General features: G+C 45.5%; 1 protein-coding gene across 1 annotated transcript in view; it reads left to right on the top strand.

Annotated features, from left to right (window-relative positions):
• Nucleotides 1-16,687, top strand: part of rassf4a (Ras association domain family member 4a) — a 68,411-nt gene that overhangs the window by 33,413 nt on the left and 18,311 nt on the right. The window contains exons 2-3 of the mRNA XM_021606291.3: nucleotides 6,138-6,201; nucleotides 6,401-6,476. Coding sequence (XP_021461966.1) covers nucleotides 6,158-6,201; nucleotides 6,401-6,476 — 120 coding nt within the window. The 5' untranslated portion in view covers nucleotides 6,138-6,157. The remainder of the gene's footprint in view (nucleotides 1-6,137; nucleotides 6,202-6,400; nucleotides 6,477-16,687) is intronic.

Below are 16,687 nucleotides of genomic sequence, written 5' to 3'. Positions count from 1 at the left end.
TCGGCCAATTACGCACGGCTGAAATGCGGTCATTCTCCATCTCTACCCCTGACTCGGACAGCCTTAACGTACATGTCATGCTCCAACAGTCGACCAAGCACCTTGCGCACCAGAGACACATGCTCGGCGCATGTAGCGGAGTATATTAGAATGTCGTCTATATACACCACTACACCCTGCCCGTGCAGGTCCCTGAAAATCTTGTCTACAAAGGATTGGAAGGCAGATGGAGCATTCATCAACCCGTACGGCATGACGAGGTACTCATAGTGCCCAGAGGTGGTACTAAATGCCATCTTCCACTCATCCCCCGCCCGGATACGCACCAGGTTGTAAGCACTCCTGAGATCCAATTTGGTGAAGAAGTGCGCCCCATGCAATGACTCGGTCACACTGGCTATGAGAGGCAGAGGGTAACTACACTTCACTGTGATCTGATTTAAACCCCTATAGTCAATGCACGGGCGTAAACCACCGTCCTTCTTCTTCACAAAAAAAAGAAACTCGAGGAGGTAGGTGAAGTGGAAGGCGGAATGTATCCCTGTTCCAGAGATTCGGTGACATATGTTTCCATAGCCGCCGTCTCCTCCTGTGACTCACGATACACGTGACTCCTGGGAAGTGCTACGTCTACCTGGAGATTTATCGCACAATCCCCCCGTCGATGGGGTGGTAGTTGAGTCGTGAGAGCCAAATCGGCATATTCAGGGGGGATGTGCATGGTGGAGACCTGGTTTGGACTTTCCACCATAGTTGCACAAATGGAAACACCTATACACCTCCCTGAACTCTGATGTGACCATCCCTTGAGAGCCCTCTCTTGCCACGAAATAGTGGGGTCATGGTGGGCCAACCAGGGAAACCTCAACACGACAGGAAACGCAGGAGAATCGATCAGGAATAGACTAATCCCTTCCTCATGACCCCCATGCGTTATCATACATAGTGGAGCCGTGACCTCCCTAATCAGACCCAACCCTAAATTACGACTATCTAAGGCATGTACAGGGAAAGGCACATCAACAGGAACAATAGGGATCCCTAAACTAAGTGCAAATGAATGGTCAATAAAGTTCCCAGCTGCACCTGAATCAACTAGCACCTTATACTGGGAATGCGGGGAAAACTAAGGAAATTCTATAGATATAAACATGTGCGCAACAGGAGGCTCTGGGTGGGTTGGGTGAGTGCCCTGCCTGCCGTCTCGACTTCCTGGGAAACCTCTCCAGCACCGACCAGCTGTGTGTCCTCTGTAGCCACAGGTAGTGCAGGAGACAGCCCCCCCCCCCCTCCGGTCACCCTTAGAGCAGCACCTCCGAGCTCCATAGGTGTATCTACGGAGGTGTTGTGGGATGGAATGGACGGACCCCAATCCGGACGTCCGCGGGTGGCCAACATGTTATCCAGCCAGATGGATAAATCCACCAGCTGGTTGAGGGTAAGGATGATATCCGTGCAGGCCAGCTCCCGGCGAACATCTTCACGTAGACTACATCTGTAATGGTCGATCAGGGCCCTCTCATTCCATCCTGCGCTGGCAGCCAGGGTCTTGAAGTCCAGTGAGAATTCCTGTGCGCTCCCCATCCCCTGTCTGATATGGACCAAGCGTGAAATCCTCATCCTCAGCCGAACAACGCTGCATCGATACTTCCCCATTCAGCGTTGGCCCACTCAAGCGCCTTCCCAGACAGACAGGAGATGAAGGCGAACACGCTCTCATATCCCGAGGTATCCGGGTGAACGGTCGCCAGGTAGAGTTCCACCCGGCAGCTGTCCCATCATATGCGCTCAGGAGCGAGAGCCAAATCCCACTGGGTCCAGATGACGAAGGGGTGGACAGTGGTGTGGGTTGTGGTGTTAGTTGGAGAGAAGTTGATAAGGTTATAGGAAAACCCCCTCTTTCCCATCGTTCCATGTTGAGCAGCATGCAATCCATAGCTGTGCCAAGATGTTGAAGCATCGTCGCATGCTGCTGGACTTGTTCCTACACTGGTACTGGAGGACTGGGTGTACCTGCTGACTCCATAATGAGGTGCGTGATTCTGTCAGCGTCAGTGGTGTATAGGTGAGGACGGAGTCAAGCGCAGGAAACAGAACTGAGTGAAAATAACGTACTTTACTAAAAAAAATAAACGGTACAAAGTATCCACGTAGGGAAATACAAACCCTAGCACACAAGACTAACACATAACAGGAACAATCACACACAACACATAATGCGAATCAGAGGGTTAAATAGGGAAATAATAATAACTAAATGGGAACCAGGTGTGTACACTCAAGACATAACAAATGGAAAACAGAAACATGGATCGGTGGCAGCTAGCAAGCCGGTGATTACAAGCACAGAACACTGCCCGAATAAGGAGAGGAACCAACTTCAGCGGAAGTCGTGACTAAAGAACTACTATAGTTCTGATTGGCTATAGTGCACCTGTCTGTGTAGACTCCGGTCTCGGACAAGACAGATGTTTTTATTCAGTTTTATTTACTGCAGTGTCTCTTAATTGTCCAAACGCAAGGTCGCTTTCCCACTCTATCTTGCTTTAGAATTTTCACAAATGCCTTAGTCTTTTTTGTGAAGAAGAGGGATGGAGGTCTGCGCCCGTGCATTGATTATTGAGTTCTAAATCAAATCACGGTGAGGTACAGTTACCCCGCTACCTCTTATTGCCACGGCAATTGAGTCAATACACGGGGTGCGCTTCTTCACTAAACTGGATCTCAGGAGTGCGTACAACCTGGTGCGTATCTGAGAGGGAGACGAGTGGAAGACGGCATTTAGTACCACCTCAGGGCATTATGAGTACCTAGTCATGCCGTACGGGTTGATGAATGCTCCATCAGTCTTCCAATCCTTTGAAGACGAGATTTTCAGGGACCTGCACGGGCAGGGTGTAGTGGTGTATATTGATGACATTCTGATATACTCCGCTACACGCACCGAGCATGTGTCACTGGTGCGCAAAGTGCTTGGTCGCCTGTTGGAGCATGACCTGCACGTCGAGGCTGAGAAATGCCTATTCTTCCAACAGTCCGTCTCCTTCCTAGGGCATCGCATTTCCACGTCAGGAGTGGAGATGGAGAGTGATCGCATTACAGCCGTGCGTAATTGGCCGACTCCCACCACGGTGAAGGAGGTGCAGCGATTCTTAGGGTTTGCCAACTACTACTGGAGGTTTATCAGGGGTTTTGGTCAGGTAGCTGCTCCCATTACCTCACTGCTGAAGGGGGACCTGGTGTGCTTGCAGTGGTCAGCTGAGGCAGACGGGGCTTTTAGGCACCTGAAGGCTCTGTTTACCTCGGCTCCTGTGTTGGCCCATCCGGATCCCTCTTTGGCTTTCATAGTGGAGGTGGACGCTTCCAAGGCTGGGATAGGAGCTGTGCTCTCTCAGCGCTCGGCTACGCCACCGAAACTCTCTAAGAAGCTCAGCCCGGCTGAGCGAAACTATGATGTGGGGGACTGGGAGCTGTTAGCTGTCATTAAGACTTTGAAGGTGTCTTTGGCTTGAGGGGGCTAAGGAGACATTGGCTTGAGGGGGCTAAACACCCCTTTCTCATCTGGACTGACCACCGCAATCTGGAGTACATCCGGGCGGCAAGGAGAATGAATCCTCGCCAGGCAAGGTGGGCCATGTTTTTCACCCGTTTGGGGTTTACTCTCTCTTACAGAGCAGGCTCCCAGAACGTTAATGCAGACGCATTGTCTTGGCTGTATGACATAGAGGAGTGGTCCATGGATACCACTCCCATACTCCCAGCCTCTTGTTTGGTGGCGCCGGTAGTGTGGGAGCTGGACGCGGACATTGAGCGGGTGTCACGTACAGAGCCCATTCCCCCTCAGTGTCCAGCGGGGTGTCTGTACGTTTTGTCTGCTGTCCGCGATCGGCTGATCTATTGGGCCCACACGTCACCCTCCTCTGGTCATCCTGGGATCGGTCGGACGGTGCGCTGTCTTAATGGGAGGTACTGGTGGCCCACTTTAGCTAAGGACCTGAGGGTTTATGTTCCTCCTGCTCAGTGTGCGCCCAGTGCAAGGCTCCTAGATACCTGCCCAGAGGTAATCTACAACCCTTACCCGTTCCACAACGGCCGTGGTCGCACCTGTCGGTGGATTTTATAACCGATCTCCTACCTTCACAGGGTAACACCACGATCCTGGTCATTGTGGATTGTTTTTCTAAGTCCTGTCATCTCCTCCCTTTGCCCAGTCTCCCTACAAACTGCGGAGGCCCTGTTTACACACGTCTTCCGGCACTACGGGGTGCCTGAGGATATAGTGTCTGATTGGGGTGATGACAAGCTACAATTCACGTCAAGGGTTTGGAAGGCATTCATGGAACGTCTGGGGGCCTCGGTCAGCCTTACCTCAGGTTTTCACCCCGGGAGTAACTGGCAGGTAGAGAGAGTTAACCAGGATGTGGGTAGGTTTCTGAGGTCTTATTGCCAGGACCAGCCGCGGGAGTGGGCCCTGGGCAGAGATGGCCCAGAACTCACTACGCCACTCCTCCACTAACCTTTCTCCATTTCAGTGTGTATCGGGGTATCAGCCGGTTCTGGCTCCTTGGCATCAGAGTCAGACAGAGGCTCCTGCGGTGGCCGACTGGTACCGGCGTGCAGAGGAAACATGGGACGCCGCCCACGTCCACCTTCAGCGAGTCGTACTGCGCCAGAAAGTTGGCGCAGACCGTCACCGTAGTGAGGCCCCGGTGTTCGCACCGGGGGATAGGGTCTGGCTCTCAACCCGAAACCTGCCCCTACGCCTGCCCTTCCGGAAGCTGGGTCCACGGTTTGTGGGGCCATTTAAAGTCCTGAGGAGAGTGAACGAGGTATGTTATAGGTTACAGCTTCCCCCCGTTTCCCATATTAAGCCTTCGTTCCATGTGTCTCTTCTCAGGCCGGTGGTGGCTGAGGTACGGGAGGTTCCTCCGCCCCCTCTGGACATTGAGGGGGTCCCGGCGTACTCCGTTCGATCCATCCTGAATTCGAGACGTCGGGGGGTACTGTCATGACTTCTGCCGAAGTCGAAGCCTCTCCTTGTTCGGGCCGTGCTCGGCGGTCAGAGAATGTATATTGTTAAGCTCGTGTTTTAATGATTGGTGTGCAACGGGTTCTTGTACCCATGTCTATTTTTATTATGTACTTCGGTTTTGGAGTTTTGTTTTTACGCGATTAAACTACTCCATTATACCAAGTTTGATTTTCCTGCACATGACTTCCCTGCCACCTACACACACAACATGACACACAATTAAAAGGAAATGTGTTTGCATGACTAATGCCTAAGCAAATTCATTTCCATATGTTTTATCTGTGCTTGGAAATTAAAACAGCTAAACTAGCAGAGTTAATAAAAGTCTTATTGAAACATCCAGTGAACGTTTTAAGGAAGTTGTTAAAAAACATCCAAATAACCTAAACATTTAATTCAAAACATTCACAAGATTTAGAGAATGTTCTCAGAATGTTAATGAATTACCTTCAAATAACCTATAATTCCCATTCTCGGAATGTTAATAAAACCTCCCAGGAAAACATTCAGGGAACCATAGTAAAACGTTCTCAGAAACTCCCTGCAACCTAAAAATGTACATTCTGAGAACGTTTAACAACTGCCAAGGAACCAAATGTGCTAGCTCGGCTCTCTTTCTCATGCTCTCGCTCTCGCGCTCGCTCACGCACACGCACATAAGCACACACCCCCACCACAATACATGCTTTAGTCCAGACAGGTATTTACATGCAACTATTCCCTATTTTTGAGAGCTAGGTACTTCCCTGGGAAAATAGAAAAATAAGTTTCTAAGTTCCATACCATGACCATCTTGAAATGTAGCACGAAAAGTGGAAGGAGTGTTGCCTCCGGTCTCCTGTAATACACTTTTAGTCTGTAGATTGTACAGATGAAAGTATTAGTGTAATTCATATTCAACACGTTACTACTGAATGTGCTCTGGAATTGAGTCTATGTTTCTGAAAATGTTAGTAACTACATTCATGTTATTACAGTGTGTATATTGTACAGCGTGTATACTTTTCCCCCTACAGCATCTCTATAGAACAGAAAGATCTGGTTACGTCCCAACACAAATTATTGGGTTGTTTTGTTAACATAAATCTCTCTCTCTCTCTCCTAGCTGTATGAGTGTATCTCAGAATGGCTGACTATGTGAAGCTGGATGAGGAGAAGTTTATCCCAAAGTGAGTCCAGCTGTGTGTCTGTCCTGCATATGACCTCAGATTACGTAGGACCACATGTCTGTAGTCATGTGTAATATTTTTTTGAATGAAGTAACGTATACAGAGCTTGTTACTTATCCAATGTTAATGTACCACGAGTGGAATGCATCAATACCTATATTAACCCTGCCTGTCTCTCTGGTGTTGTGTTGATATTCAGGTCAGACATCTTGTCTCTGCTCAGGACCTACAACTGTTACCACGAGGGGAAGAGCTTCCAACTCAGACACAGAGAGGTAGGAGCCCTTCGTAAACTGGCCTGGTACATTAAATTACTCTGTCCATCAGTCACCTGTAGTCGTGGGAACTCTTCCACTTTTATCTGGAGTAGTTTACACACCTTGAGGTAGGTAATCAGCATGTCTCATCTACACTCCCATGCTGATAAGGACTGACTAAAGGCAAAAAAATAAAATACTTTGTTCATCTGTTGTGCTGAATAGGTTTCTAACTATTACATTGTAAATCAGTAGAGCTGTCAGTGTTTTTTTGTGTGTGCGTGCGTGCGTGTCAGTTTGGCGTTTCAGGTATAACAACGTCTTAAAGGGGTCAAATTAATGTATGAAGACATCCAACTGAACTGGAACCAGTTTATCTATTGCTTCTCCACACTCACAAACACTCACTGACAGCTCTACTCATTTACAATGCAATAGTTAGAAACCTATTCACCACAACTTTGCAGTACACATGAACAAAGGCATAATTTTTTTTTTACAAATTACGTCTTGATGAGATGCTTAGCAAAGCAGTTATGCTGTAAATGTTTGTGTTTTTGTGGTGTAGCCAACTGATGCAGTGAAGCTATGTGCTAAAGTGATGTTTATTTATCATGTATGTAATGTGAGAAGTGACGGGAGGAAGTTCCTGTGAATTAATAGATCAATGGATGGATGAGCCATGAGTGTCTCTGATTCAGAGGGGCTGGGTTAAATGCGAAAGACACATTTTGGTTGAATGCATTCAGTTTTGCAACTGACTAGGTACAGGGGTTCTTCCTTTAAAAGTTACGAGCTTATGCCGTGACCGCTAGTGGTAGATGGTGGCATTCTGTCATTGCACCACACAATCACAAGGGGGAGTTAGAAAGCTGATCTATAGGTAGTCTAAACTGTGGCACAAATTGACTATCTTTTCGTAAATTAATGGAGGTGTTTTCAGTCTGAGAGTCTCTGTTCTCTGGCACTAGAGTCCTGCATCAGGCAACAACAAACAAAAAAATGTCAGTGGTCCTGGAGTTAAGAGAGAACTTGGGTAAATACAATGGAGGATTTACACATGACATATGGACTGACAATTTTCTAAAAATAGCCACGGTGGGCTTTTGGTTTCTCCGCCTCTAAACACAGAAAATAAATAATTATAGATAACAAACTGGCTTTATTTACAAATTAGTAAGAATGTCTCACCGCATGTTCAAGAATGGCCTTTTTCCCTTCATTCAGATTACAACCGCTCACTTTCGGTTATTTGAAAATAAAATCATCTCCAAAATATCGGTATTTTTTTAAACAAGCCATAGAAAGTTGGTTGCAATTTCAGTTTAATCCACCAGAAAAGTTTAAACAAATAATACCTCAAATACTGTGGTTAAACTCAAATATAGTAATTGATCAAATAATCTTCCTCAATTGGAACCTTTATCAAGTGGAAGGGGTAAAAGTAAGGAACAAAATTGGTTAAAGAAAATTGTGATAAATAAAAATATATACCAGTTTCATTTGAGTTCCGAGAGCTGATCTGTTATCCAACTATTATTGTTATTAACCTAGCATTATAATATGAGTAGGCCTAACAAACAGCAAAAGCACTAGCCTATGTCAATTTACTATCCCTCATAGTACAAAAGTCAACCTATTCTGTGCGAGAAATAAATATTACAAACATAGTCTGGGACAGTTGTGGGATGCAATAGATCAAATGAATACAACCAATAGCATACTTTTATGCACAGTGGCTGACGCATCAGATAAGAACGTTTTAGCTTAAAATGTTGATAAATTATTAGGCTATTTCTTAACATTATAAGCGCAGCAATGTGCACATGGTAGTAGGCTATAAGCGCAAATGTTCCATTAGCGGAAAACATCATGATCAAAAGTGACCGCAAATGCAATTATGCATGTAATGCTTTTATCATAAAGATGCATTTTTATGCTGAAAATGATCTTCCCCAAACTTGAAACTCACGCGCTGTTTATATATGCCAGTTAGGCTCTACACCCCTTGTAAAGCGGATTAATGTGATTCATTTTTAGAAGTTATTTGGCCACTTTAGTGATACGAATCTTATTAAAACATATAAGCCTATGGGCTAGGCTACATGATGTGTGGGACTATGATTCGAACAAGTCGCATTGATTCTTATGCTGGGCATCATTCATGATAATCATGATAACATATAATTCACAAGTGATAAGCTAATATTGTCACCCATCAGACTATTCTTGATTTAATCTTGTCTTTACATATACTGAACAATATATGTGTGACATTTGTTTTGATTTAGAATGGACCATTATCATGCACCAGTATCGAAACAGGGACAGCGGGAAAAAAGACATGTCATCTTTGCATTTAAATAGCGAATGGAGGACATTTTCCCTGTGTTTTTTTCTTCATGCCAGCCAAATAGGCTATACTTCTGTTGTAAATATAACCAATGTGCTTAATACTAGGAGAGTTGAGAAATAAATATAGTAGGCCTAGCCTATAGAAAGCTGATGGGATCCTCCTCTTTTTATTAGCGACCATCACTCTGTTTTCTCCTGCAATTGCATAGCCTATAGAAATAATGCACAACATGAGCTCATGGGCTCTCATGAAGTGTTTCATTATATTTTTAAATAGATTTGCATTGATGTCAGAGTGATTAGATGGACAATAGAGTGCTGGGTACCAGGCAGTTAGCAAGTTTGGTATGCTACTAATGACCAGCAGCATCAGAGCTTGGAGAAGCCTAATTCCCGTGACAACATGGTCATATGGAATTTGACTGCCTTCATGACTCATGACCGCCGGTGTGACGGTAATATGGTCACCCCAACAGCCCTATTCAGGACCAGTTTATTACTGCCCGCTTAATCCAAAACAGACTGCAACTCTTTGTTAAGGGTTTCAGTGACTTCATTAGCTGTGGTGGCTGATGCGTATATTGTTGAATCATCAGCATACATGGACACACATGCTTTGTTTAATACCAGTGGCAGGTCATTGGGAAAAAAATAAAAGGGTAGAGGGCCTAGAGACCTCCCCTGCTGTACACCAAACTTTACATGTTTGACATTAGAGAAGCTTCCATTAACCTTTTCACACATACCAACAAACGGGTGTGATCATTCTACAGTGATCCATGCAGAGTACGCTCAAACCCGTGTGATTAGAACAGTTATTTAGTATGTCCAGTTTTGATTGACGCAACAGTCAGCATTTGAGCTAGCCACACTGTTTTTTCACAGAAACATTTTGCTCAAACAGTCCTTAGAAAGTTATGTTGGGGTGGCAGGGTAGCCTAGTGGTTAGAGCGTTGGACTAGTCAACAGAAGGTTGCAAGTTCAAATCCCTGAGCTGTCAAGGTACAAATCTGTTGTTCTGCCCCTGAACAAGGCAGTTAATCCACTGTTCCTAGGTCATCATTGAAAATAATAATTTGTTCTTAACTGACTTAGTTAAATGAAGGATAAATAATGTGACCAGTTTATTTTGGGATGAAACGTTCACACATTCAAATCAAATCAAATCAAAAATGTTGTCACATACACATGGTTAGCAGATGTTAATGCGAGTGTAGCGAAATGCTTGTGCTTCTAGTTCCGACAATGCAGTAATAACCAACGAGTAATCTAACTAACAATTCCAAAACTACTACCCATGACTGCGTGTCCATGCACGCCTCCAACTCAACCATCAAGTTTGCAGACAACACAACAGTAGTAGGCTTGATTACCAACAATGACGAGACAGACTACGATAAGGGCTCTGGGAGTGTGGTGCCAGGAAAATAACCTCAGGAGGCTGAAGAAATGTGGCTTTACACAAGTGTAAAGGGATAAAGAATATGTACATAAAGATATATGAATGAGTGATGGTACAGAGCGGCATAGGCAAGATGCAGTAGATGGTATCGAGTACAGTATATACATATGAGATGAGTATGTAAACAAAGTGGCATAGTTTAAAGTGGCTAGTGATACATGTATTACATAAAGATGCAGTAGATGATATAGAGTACAGTATATACATATACATATGAGATGAATGTAGGATATGTAAACATTATATTAAGTAGCATTGTTTAAAGTGGCTAGTGGTATATTTTAAATCAATTCCCATCAATTCCCATTATTAAAGTGGCTGGAGTTGAGTCAGTGTGTTGGCAGCAGCCACTCAATGTTAGTGGTGGCTGTTTAACAGTCTGATGGCCTTGAGATAGAAGCTGTTTTTCAGTCTCTCGGTCCCAGCTTTGATGCACCTGTACTGACCTCGACTTCTGGATGATAGCGGGGTGAACAGGCAGTGGCTCGGGTGGTTGTTGTCCTTGATGATCTTTATGGCCTTCCTGTGACATCAGGTGCTGTAGGTGTCCTGCAGGGCAGGTAGTTTTCCCCCGGTGATGTGTTGGGCAGAGCGCACTACCCTCTGGAGAGCCCTGCTGTTGCAGGCGGTGCAGTTGCTGTACCAGGCGGTGATACAGCCCGACAGGTTGCTTTCAATTGTGCATCTGTAAAACTTTGAGGGTTTCTGGTGCCAAGCCACATTTCTTCAGCCTCCTGAGGTTATTTTCCTGGCACCACACTCCCAGAGCCCTTATCTCCTCCCTGTAGTCTGTCTCGTCATTGTTGGTAATCAAGCCTACTACTGTTGTGTTGTCTGCAAACTTGATGGTTGAGTTGGAGGCGTGCATGGCCACGCAGTCATGGGAAAACAGGGAGTACAGGAGTGGGCTGAGCACGCACCCTTGTGGGGCCCAAGTGTTGAGGATCAGCGAAGTGGAGGTGTTGTTTCCTACCTTCACCACCTGGGGGCGGCCTGTCAGGAAGTTCAGGACCCAGTTGCAAAGGGCAGGGTTCAGACCCAGGGCCTCAAGCTTAATGATGAGCTTGGAGGGTACTATGGTGACAAAAATGCTGAATGCTGAGCTATAGTCAATGAACAGCATTCTTACCTTGGTATTCCTCTTGTCCAGATTGGATAGGGTAGTGTGCAGAGTGATGGTGTTTGCATTATCTGTGGATCTATTGGGGCGGTAAGCAAATTGAAGTGGGCCTAGGGTGACAGGTATGGTAGAGGTGATATGATCCTTGACTAGTCTCTCAGAGCCCTTCATGATGACAGAAGGGAGTGCTACATGCCATAGTAATTTATTTCAGTTACCTTTGCTTTCATGGGTACAGGAACAATAGTGGCCATCTTGAAGCATGTGGGGGACAGCTGACTGGGATAGGCAGCTGTCCCATTCTGCACCTTCTGGCAGGACTGGCAAAAAGAGGCAGGGTCATTTGTCTACTATTTCTTATGTTTATGGAGAAGCAAAACTGGGAGGGGGCACAAATTATATCTGGGGCGGGGGGCAGCTGTGCTGTCTCTGTGTGAGTTGCAGCCTGAAGCATGGCTCAAGCCTGTTTGATGTTGTCATCAAAAAGCATTGCTTCACGAGCAATAGAGTCTGCACTAGAACGGTCCAACTACACAATATAATGTTGTGCACATTAAGTGATGCTCTGTTTGTTATTTTCTTGATTTTTGAATTTTGCTATAACAAATTGGATATACCAGAAAGTACCTCTTGACTTATTCCAAATGTTGTTGTGTTACACCCTGAATTCAAAATTGATTAAACAGATTTTTTTTCTCACCCATCTACACACGTGCAAATTTCTTCAAGCTCTGTTGAGTTGGATATTTTTATTTAACCTTTATTTAACTAGGCAAGTCAGTTAAGAACAAATTCTTATTTACATTGACAGCCTACCAGGGAATAGTGGGTGAACTGCCTTGTTCAGGGGCAGAACGACAGATTTTTACCTTGTCAGCTCAGGGATTCAATCCAGCAACCTTGTGGTTGCTGGCCCAATGCTCTAACCACTGGGCTACCTGCCACCCCAGGGAGTGGCAGTGAACAGAAAGTCTTTCCACAGATTTTCCATGGGACTCGAGTCTAGGCTTTGGCTGGGGCACTCAAGGACTTCTTGGTCTGAAGCCAGAACTTTGAATTCAGGCTGTAACACAACAAAAAAGTGGAATAAGGGTATAAGAATACTTTCTCAAGGCACTGTACATCCAATAGTCATGGTTCGCCACAGTCTCAAACACTGAAATCATTTTTGTAAGGACCTGTAGTTGGATTCCTTGCCAGGTAAACCGGTTTTGTGTGTGTGTGTGTGTGTGTGTGTGTGTGTGTGTGTGTGTGTGTGTGTGTGTGCGCGTTAGCGTGCATACATGGGTGGGTCCGTGGGTGCATGCGTCATGTGCATGTGTGTTATTGAGTATGGGTGCATTTTTACTTTAAGCTCATATGACCTGAACAGTTGTCAGGTGATGTACTTATAATGCCCTACATACATTGTTGATGGTAGTAAAAGTGCCAGTAGACTCATTTATATTGACAGTAGTAATTAACTTCCTGTCTGTCTGTCTGTCTGTCTGTCTGTCTGTCTGTCTGTCTGTCTGTCTGTCTGTCTGTCTGTCTGTCTGTCTGTCTGTCTGTCTGTCTGTCTGTCTGTCTGTCTGTCTGTCTGTCTGTCTGTCTGTCTGTCTGTCTGTCTGTCTGTCTGTCTGTCTGTCTGTCTGTCTGTCTGTCTGTCTGTCTGTCTGTCTGTCTGTCTGTCTGTCTGTCTGTCTGTCTGTCTGTCTGTCTGTCTGTCTGTCTGTCTGTCTGTCTGTCTGTCTGTCTGTCTGTCTGTCTGTCTGTCTGTCTGTCTGTCTGTCTGTCTGTCTGTCTGTCTGTCTGTCTGTCTGTCTGTCTGTCTGTCTGTCTGTCTGTCTGTCTGTCTGTCTGTCTGTCTGTCTGTCTGTCTGTCTGTCTGTCTGTCTGTCTGTCTGTCTGTCTGTCTACATGCCCTTTGTGCATTATCAGACCCACTTAGTGTGTGAGCAGTGTTGCGAAAGTAGCATACATAGCTTCTCTATTATTCTAACTACATGTTCTGGTAGCTTTATGCTGGTTGAGCTTATTTTAAAGCTATGAAGGTAATTAAATATAATTAATTCATTTGATCGTCCTGTGTAGCTTTTACAGTAATTATGACATCCCATGCCAAGGTTTGCTTGCTGGCAATGGAGTAGGGGTAGAGGTCATTTCTAGGGCTACATGACTAGGGTTATGGATTAAGGGTTGTTTCTGGTCGGAGCCACTGTCACACTGAAGGTTCATGCCATGGAAGAGATCCATCAAGCTGAAGTTTATGACTTTAGCTACCCCTGCTGGTTGCCACTTAAGCAATAAGGCCCGAGGGGGTGTGGTATGTCCCCAATATACCGTGGCTAAGGGCTGTTCTTAGGCACAATGCAACGCGTCATATAACTGGAAAATAAATAATTTGTCATACCCGTGGTATACGGTCTGATATACCCCGGCTATCAGAATTGAGGGCTCAAACGACCCAGGTTATAATGGGAATTATCAACTGGGTGATTCCAGCTTGAATGCTGATTGGCTGACAACCGTGGAATATCAGACCGTATACCACGGGTATGACAAAACATTTATTTTTACTGCTCTAATTACATTGGTAACCAGTTTATAATAGCAATAAGGCACCTCGGGGGTTTGTGATATGTGGCCAATATACCACGGCTAAGGGCCATATGTATGTATATACACTTCTCAAAAAAATAAAGGGAACACTAAAATAACACATCCTAGATCTGAATGAATGAAATATTCTTATTAAATACTTTTTTCTTTACATAATTGAATGTGCTGACAACAAAATCACACAAAAATGATCAATGGAAATCAAATTTATCAACCCATGGAGGTCTGGATTTGGAGTCACACTCAAAATTAAAGTGGAAAACCACACTACAGGCTGATCCAACTTTGATGTAATGTCCTTAAAACAAGTCAAAATGAGGCTCAGTAGTGTGTGTGGCCTCCACGTGCCTGTATGACCTCCCTACAACGCCTGGGCATGCTCCTGATGAGGTGGCGGATGGTCTCCTGAGGGATCTCCTCCCAGACCTGGACTAAAGCATCCGCCAACTCCTGGACAGTCTGTGGTGCAACGTAGCGTTGGTGATGTCCCAGATGTGCTCAATTGGATTCAGGTCTGGGGAACGGGCGGGCCAGTCCATAGCATCAATGCCTTCCTCTTGCAGGAACTGATGATACACTCCAGCCACATGAGGTCTAGCATTGTCTTGCATTAGGAGGAACCCAGGGCCAACCGCACCAGCATATGATCTCACAAGGGGTCTGAGGATCTCATCTCTGTGCCTAATGGTAGTCAGGCTACCTCTGGCGAGCACATGGAGGTCTGTGCGGCCCCCCAAAGAAATGCCACACCACACCATGACTGACCCACCGCCAAACCGGTCATGCTGGAGGATGTTGCAGGCAGCAGAACGTTCTCCACGGCATCTCCAGACTGTCACGTCTGTCACATGTGCTCAGTGTGAACCTGCTTTCATCTGTGAAGAGCACAAGGCGCCATTGGCGAATTTGCTAATCTTGGTGTTCTCTGGCAAATGAAAAATGTCCTGCACGGTGTTGGGCTGTAAGCACAACCCCCACCTGTGGACGTCGGGCCCTCATATCACCCTCGTGGAGTCGTTTGAGCAGACACATGCACATTTGTGGCCTGCTGGAGGTCATTTTGCAGGGCTCTGGCAGTGCTCCTCCTGCTCCTTCTTGCACAAAGGCGGAGGTAGCGGTCCTACTGCTGGGTAGTTGCCCTCCTACGGCCTCCTCCACGTCTCCTGATGTACTGGCCTGTCTCCTGGTAGCGCCTCCATGCTCTGGACACTACGCTGACAGACACAGCAAACCTTCTTGCCACAGCTCGCATTGATGTGCCATCCTGGATGAGCTGCACTACCTGAGCCACTTGTGTGGGTTGTAGACTCCGTCTCATGCTACCACTAGAGTGAAAGCACCGCCAGCATTCAAAACTGACCAAAACATCAGCCAGGAAGCATAGGAACTGAGAAGTGGTCTGTGGTCACCACCTGCAGAACCACTCCTTTATTGGGGGTGTCTTGCTAATTGCCTATAATTTCCACCTGTTGTCTATTCCATTTGCACAACAGCATGTGAAATGTATTGTCAATCAGTGTTGCTTCCTAAGTGGACAGTTTGATTTCACAGAAGTGTGATTGACTTGGAGTTACATTATGTTGTTTAAGTGTTCCCTTTATTTTTTTGAGCAGTGTATATCATTGAGTTAATAAAGCCACATACAAACATGGTCTCTTTTTTGTTTTCTTGAGTAAGGCAGCTCCAAAATGCCGGTGTTTCAGCCTAGCTCAGTGTTTTCTGTGGTGGTGGGTGGGGCTTGCCAGCAGAAAATATGGAGCTCTGTGTCGTGATTGGCTCAGTGTTCTATCACTCATGGGGACACTATGTCTCTGCCAAATCTAAGGGTAGAGCTAGAAAATTCTTGCCCCTTGGGTGCTGCCATAGAGTTACACTAGAGGTGCCCATCCAAGAAGGCTCAAGGTCATTGGCCACAGATAAAATTATGTCAAAATCACGTTATATGTAGAGTAGCGTTGATTGGACTGATCATGTAAACATCATACTTTCACAATCTTAGCTAGCAGTCATCATCATGAATCAAGTCAACAATCTACTGGCAAATCCTTTTTAATCCTTGTCATATGAAGAGAAATAATGAAGAGAAATTATAGATAAAATGTACAGGTGCTCATCGGCAATTGGACTTAAACATTACACAGCAAATCGCAAATTCAACAATGAGTGGTTTGGAAGGAATCAGTGACAGTGGCTAACTGCAAGCATTGCAAAACAATCACTAGCCTGCTATTCAGTGGAATCGCTGTGTGGTCCCAGATCTGGGCGGTCCCAGATCTGGGCTCTTTTACAAGTTTAAAATGATAAACATTTTAACATTGGCCATGCTGTCAATGAAGCACGATTTGTGCCACACTCGCAAAAACTTGACTTCAGTGAATTCAAGATAACTGGGAAGTCATAAATAAACAAGCTCCGAATGGGAAAATACGTTTTGAACGGTCATCCAACTCGGAATTGTAAATCCGGCCTCTTTTTAGAGCTACAACCTGAAGACCAATGACGTCATCATGATTCAACATTGTTTTTTTCAGAGTTCTCAGTTGTTTTGAAAGCACCATAAATCCAGAGAATTCCAGACTTTGATGACAACATTTGCCCCACGAAGGACGGCCGTGCCACCTTCCTGTTCAAGTGAGCACAGCACAACAAGATGAGTCCAAAAATGTATTCTATGCTGCTGCATAAATGATG

This window comes from Oncorhynchus mykiss, chromosome 1, assembly GCF_057628025.1.
Source record: "Oncorhynchus mykiss isolate SJ-2025 chromosome 1, ASM5762802v1, whole genome shotgun sequence".
NCBI classification, from domain to species: Eukaryota; Metazoa; Chordata; class Actinopteri; order Salmoniformes; family Salmonidae; genus Oncorhynchus; species Oncorhynchus mykiss.
Note: the sequence above shows the minus strand (reverse complement) of the source record. Positions and strands in the feature narration are given on the sequence as shown.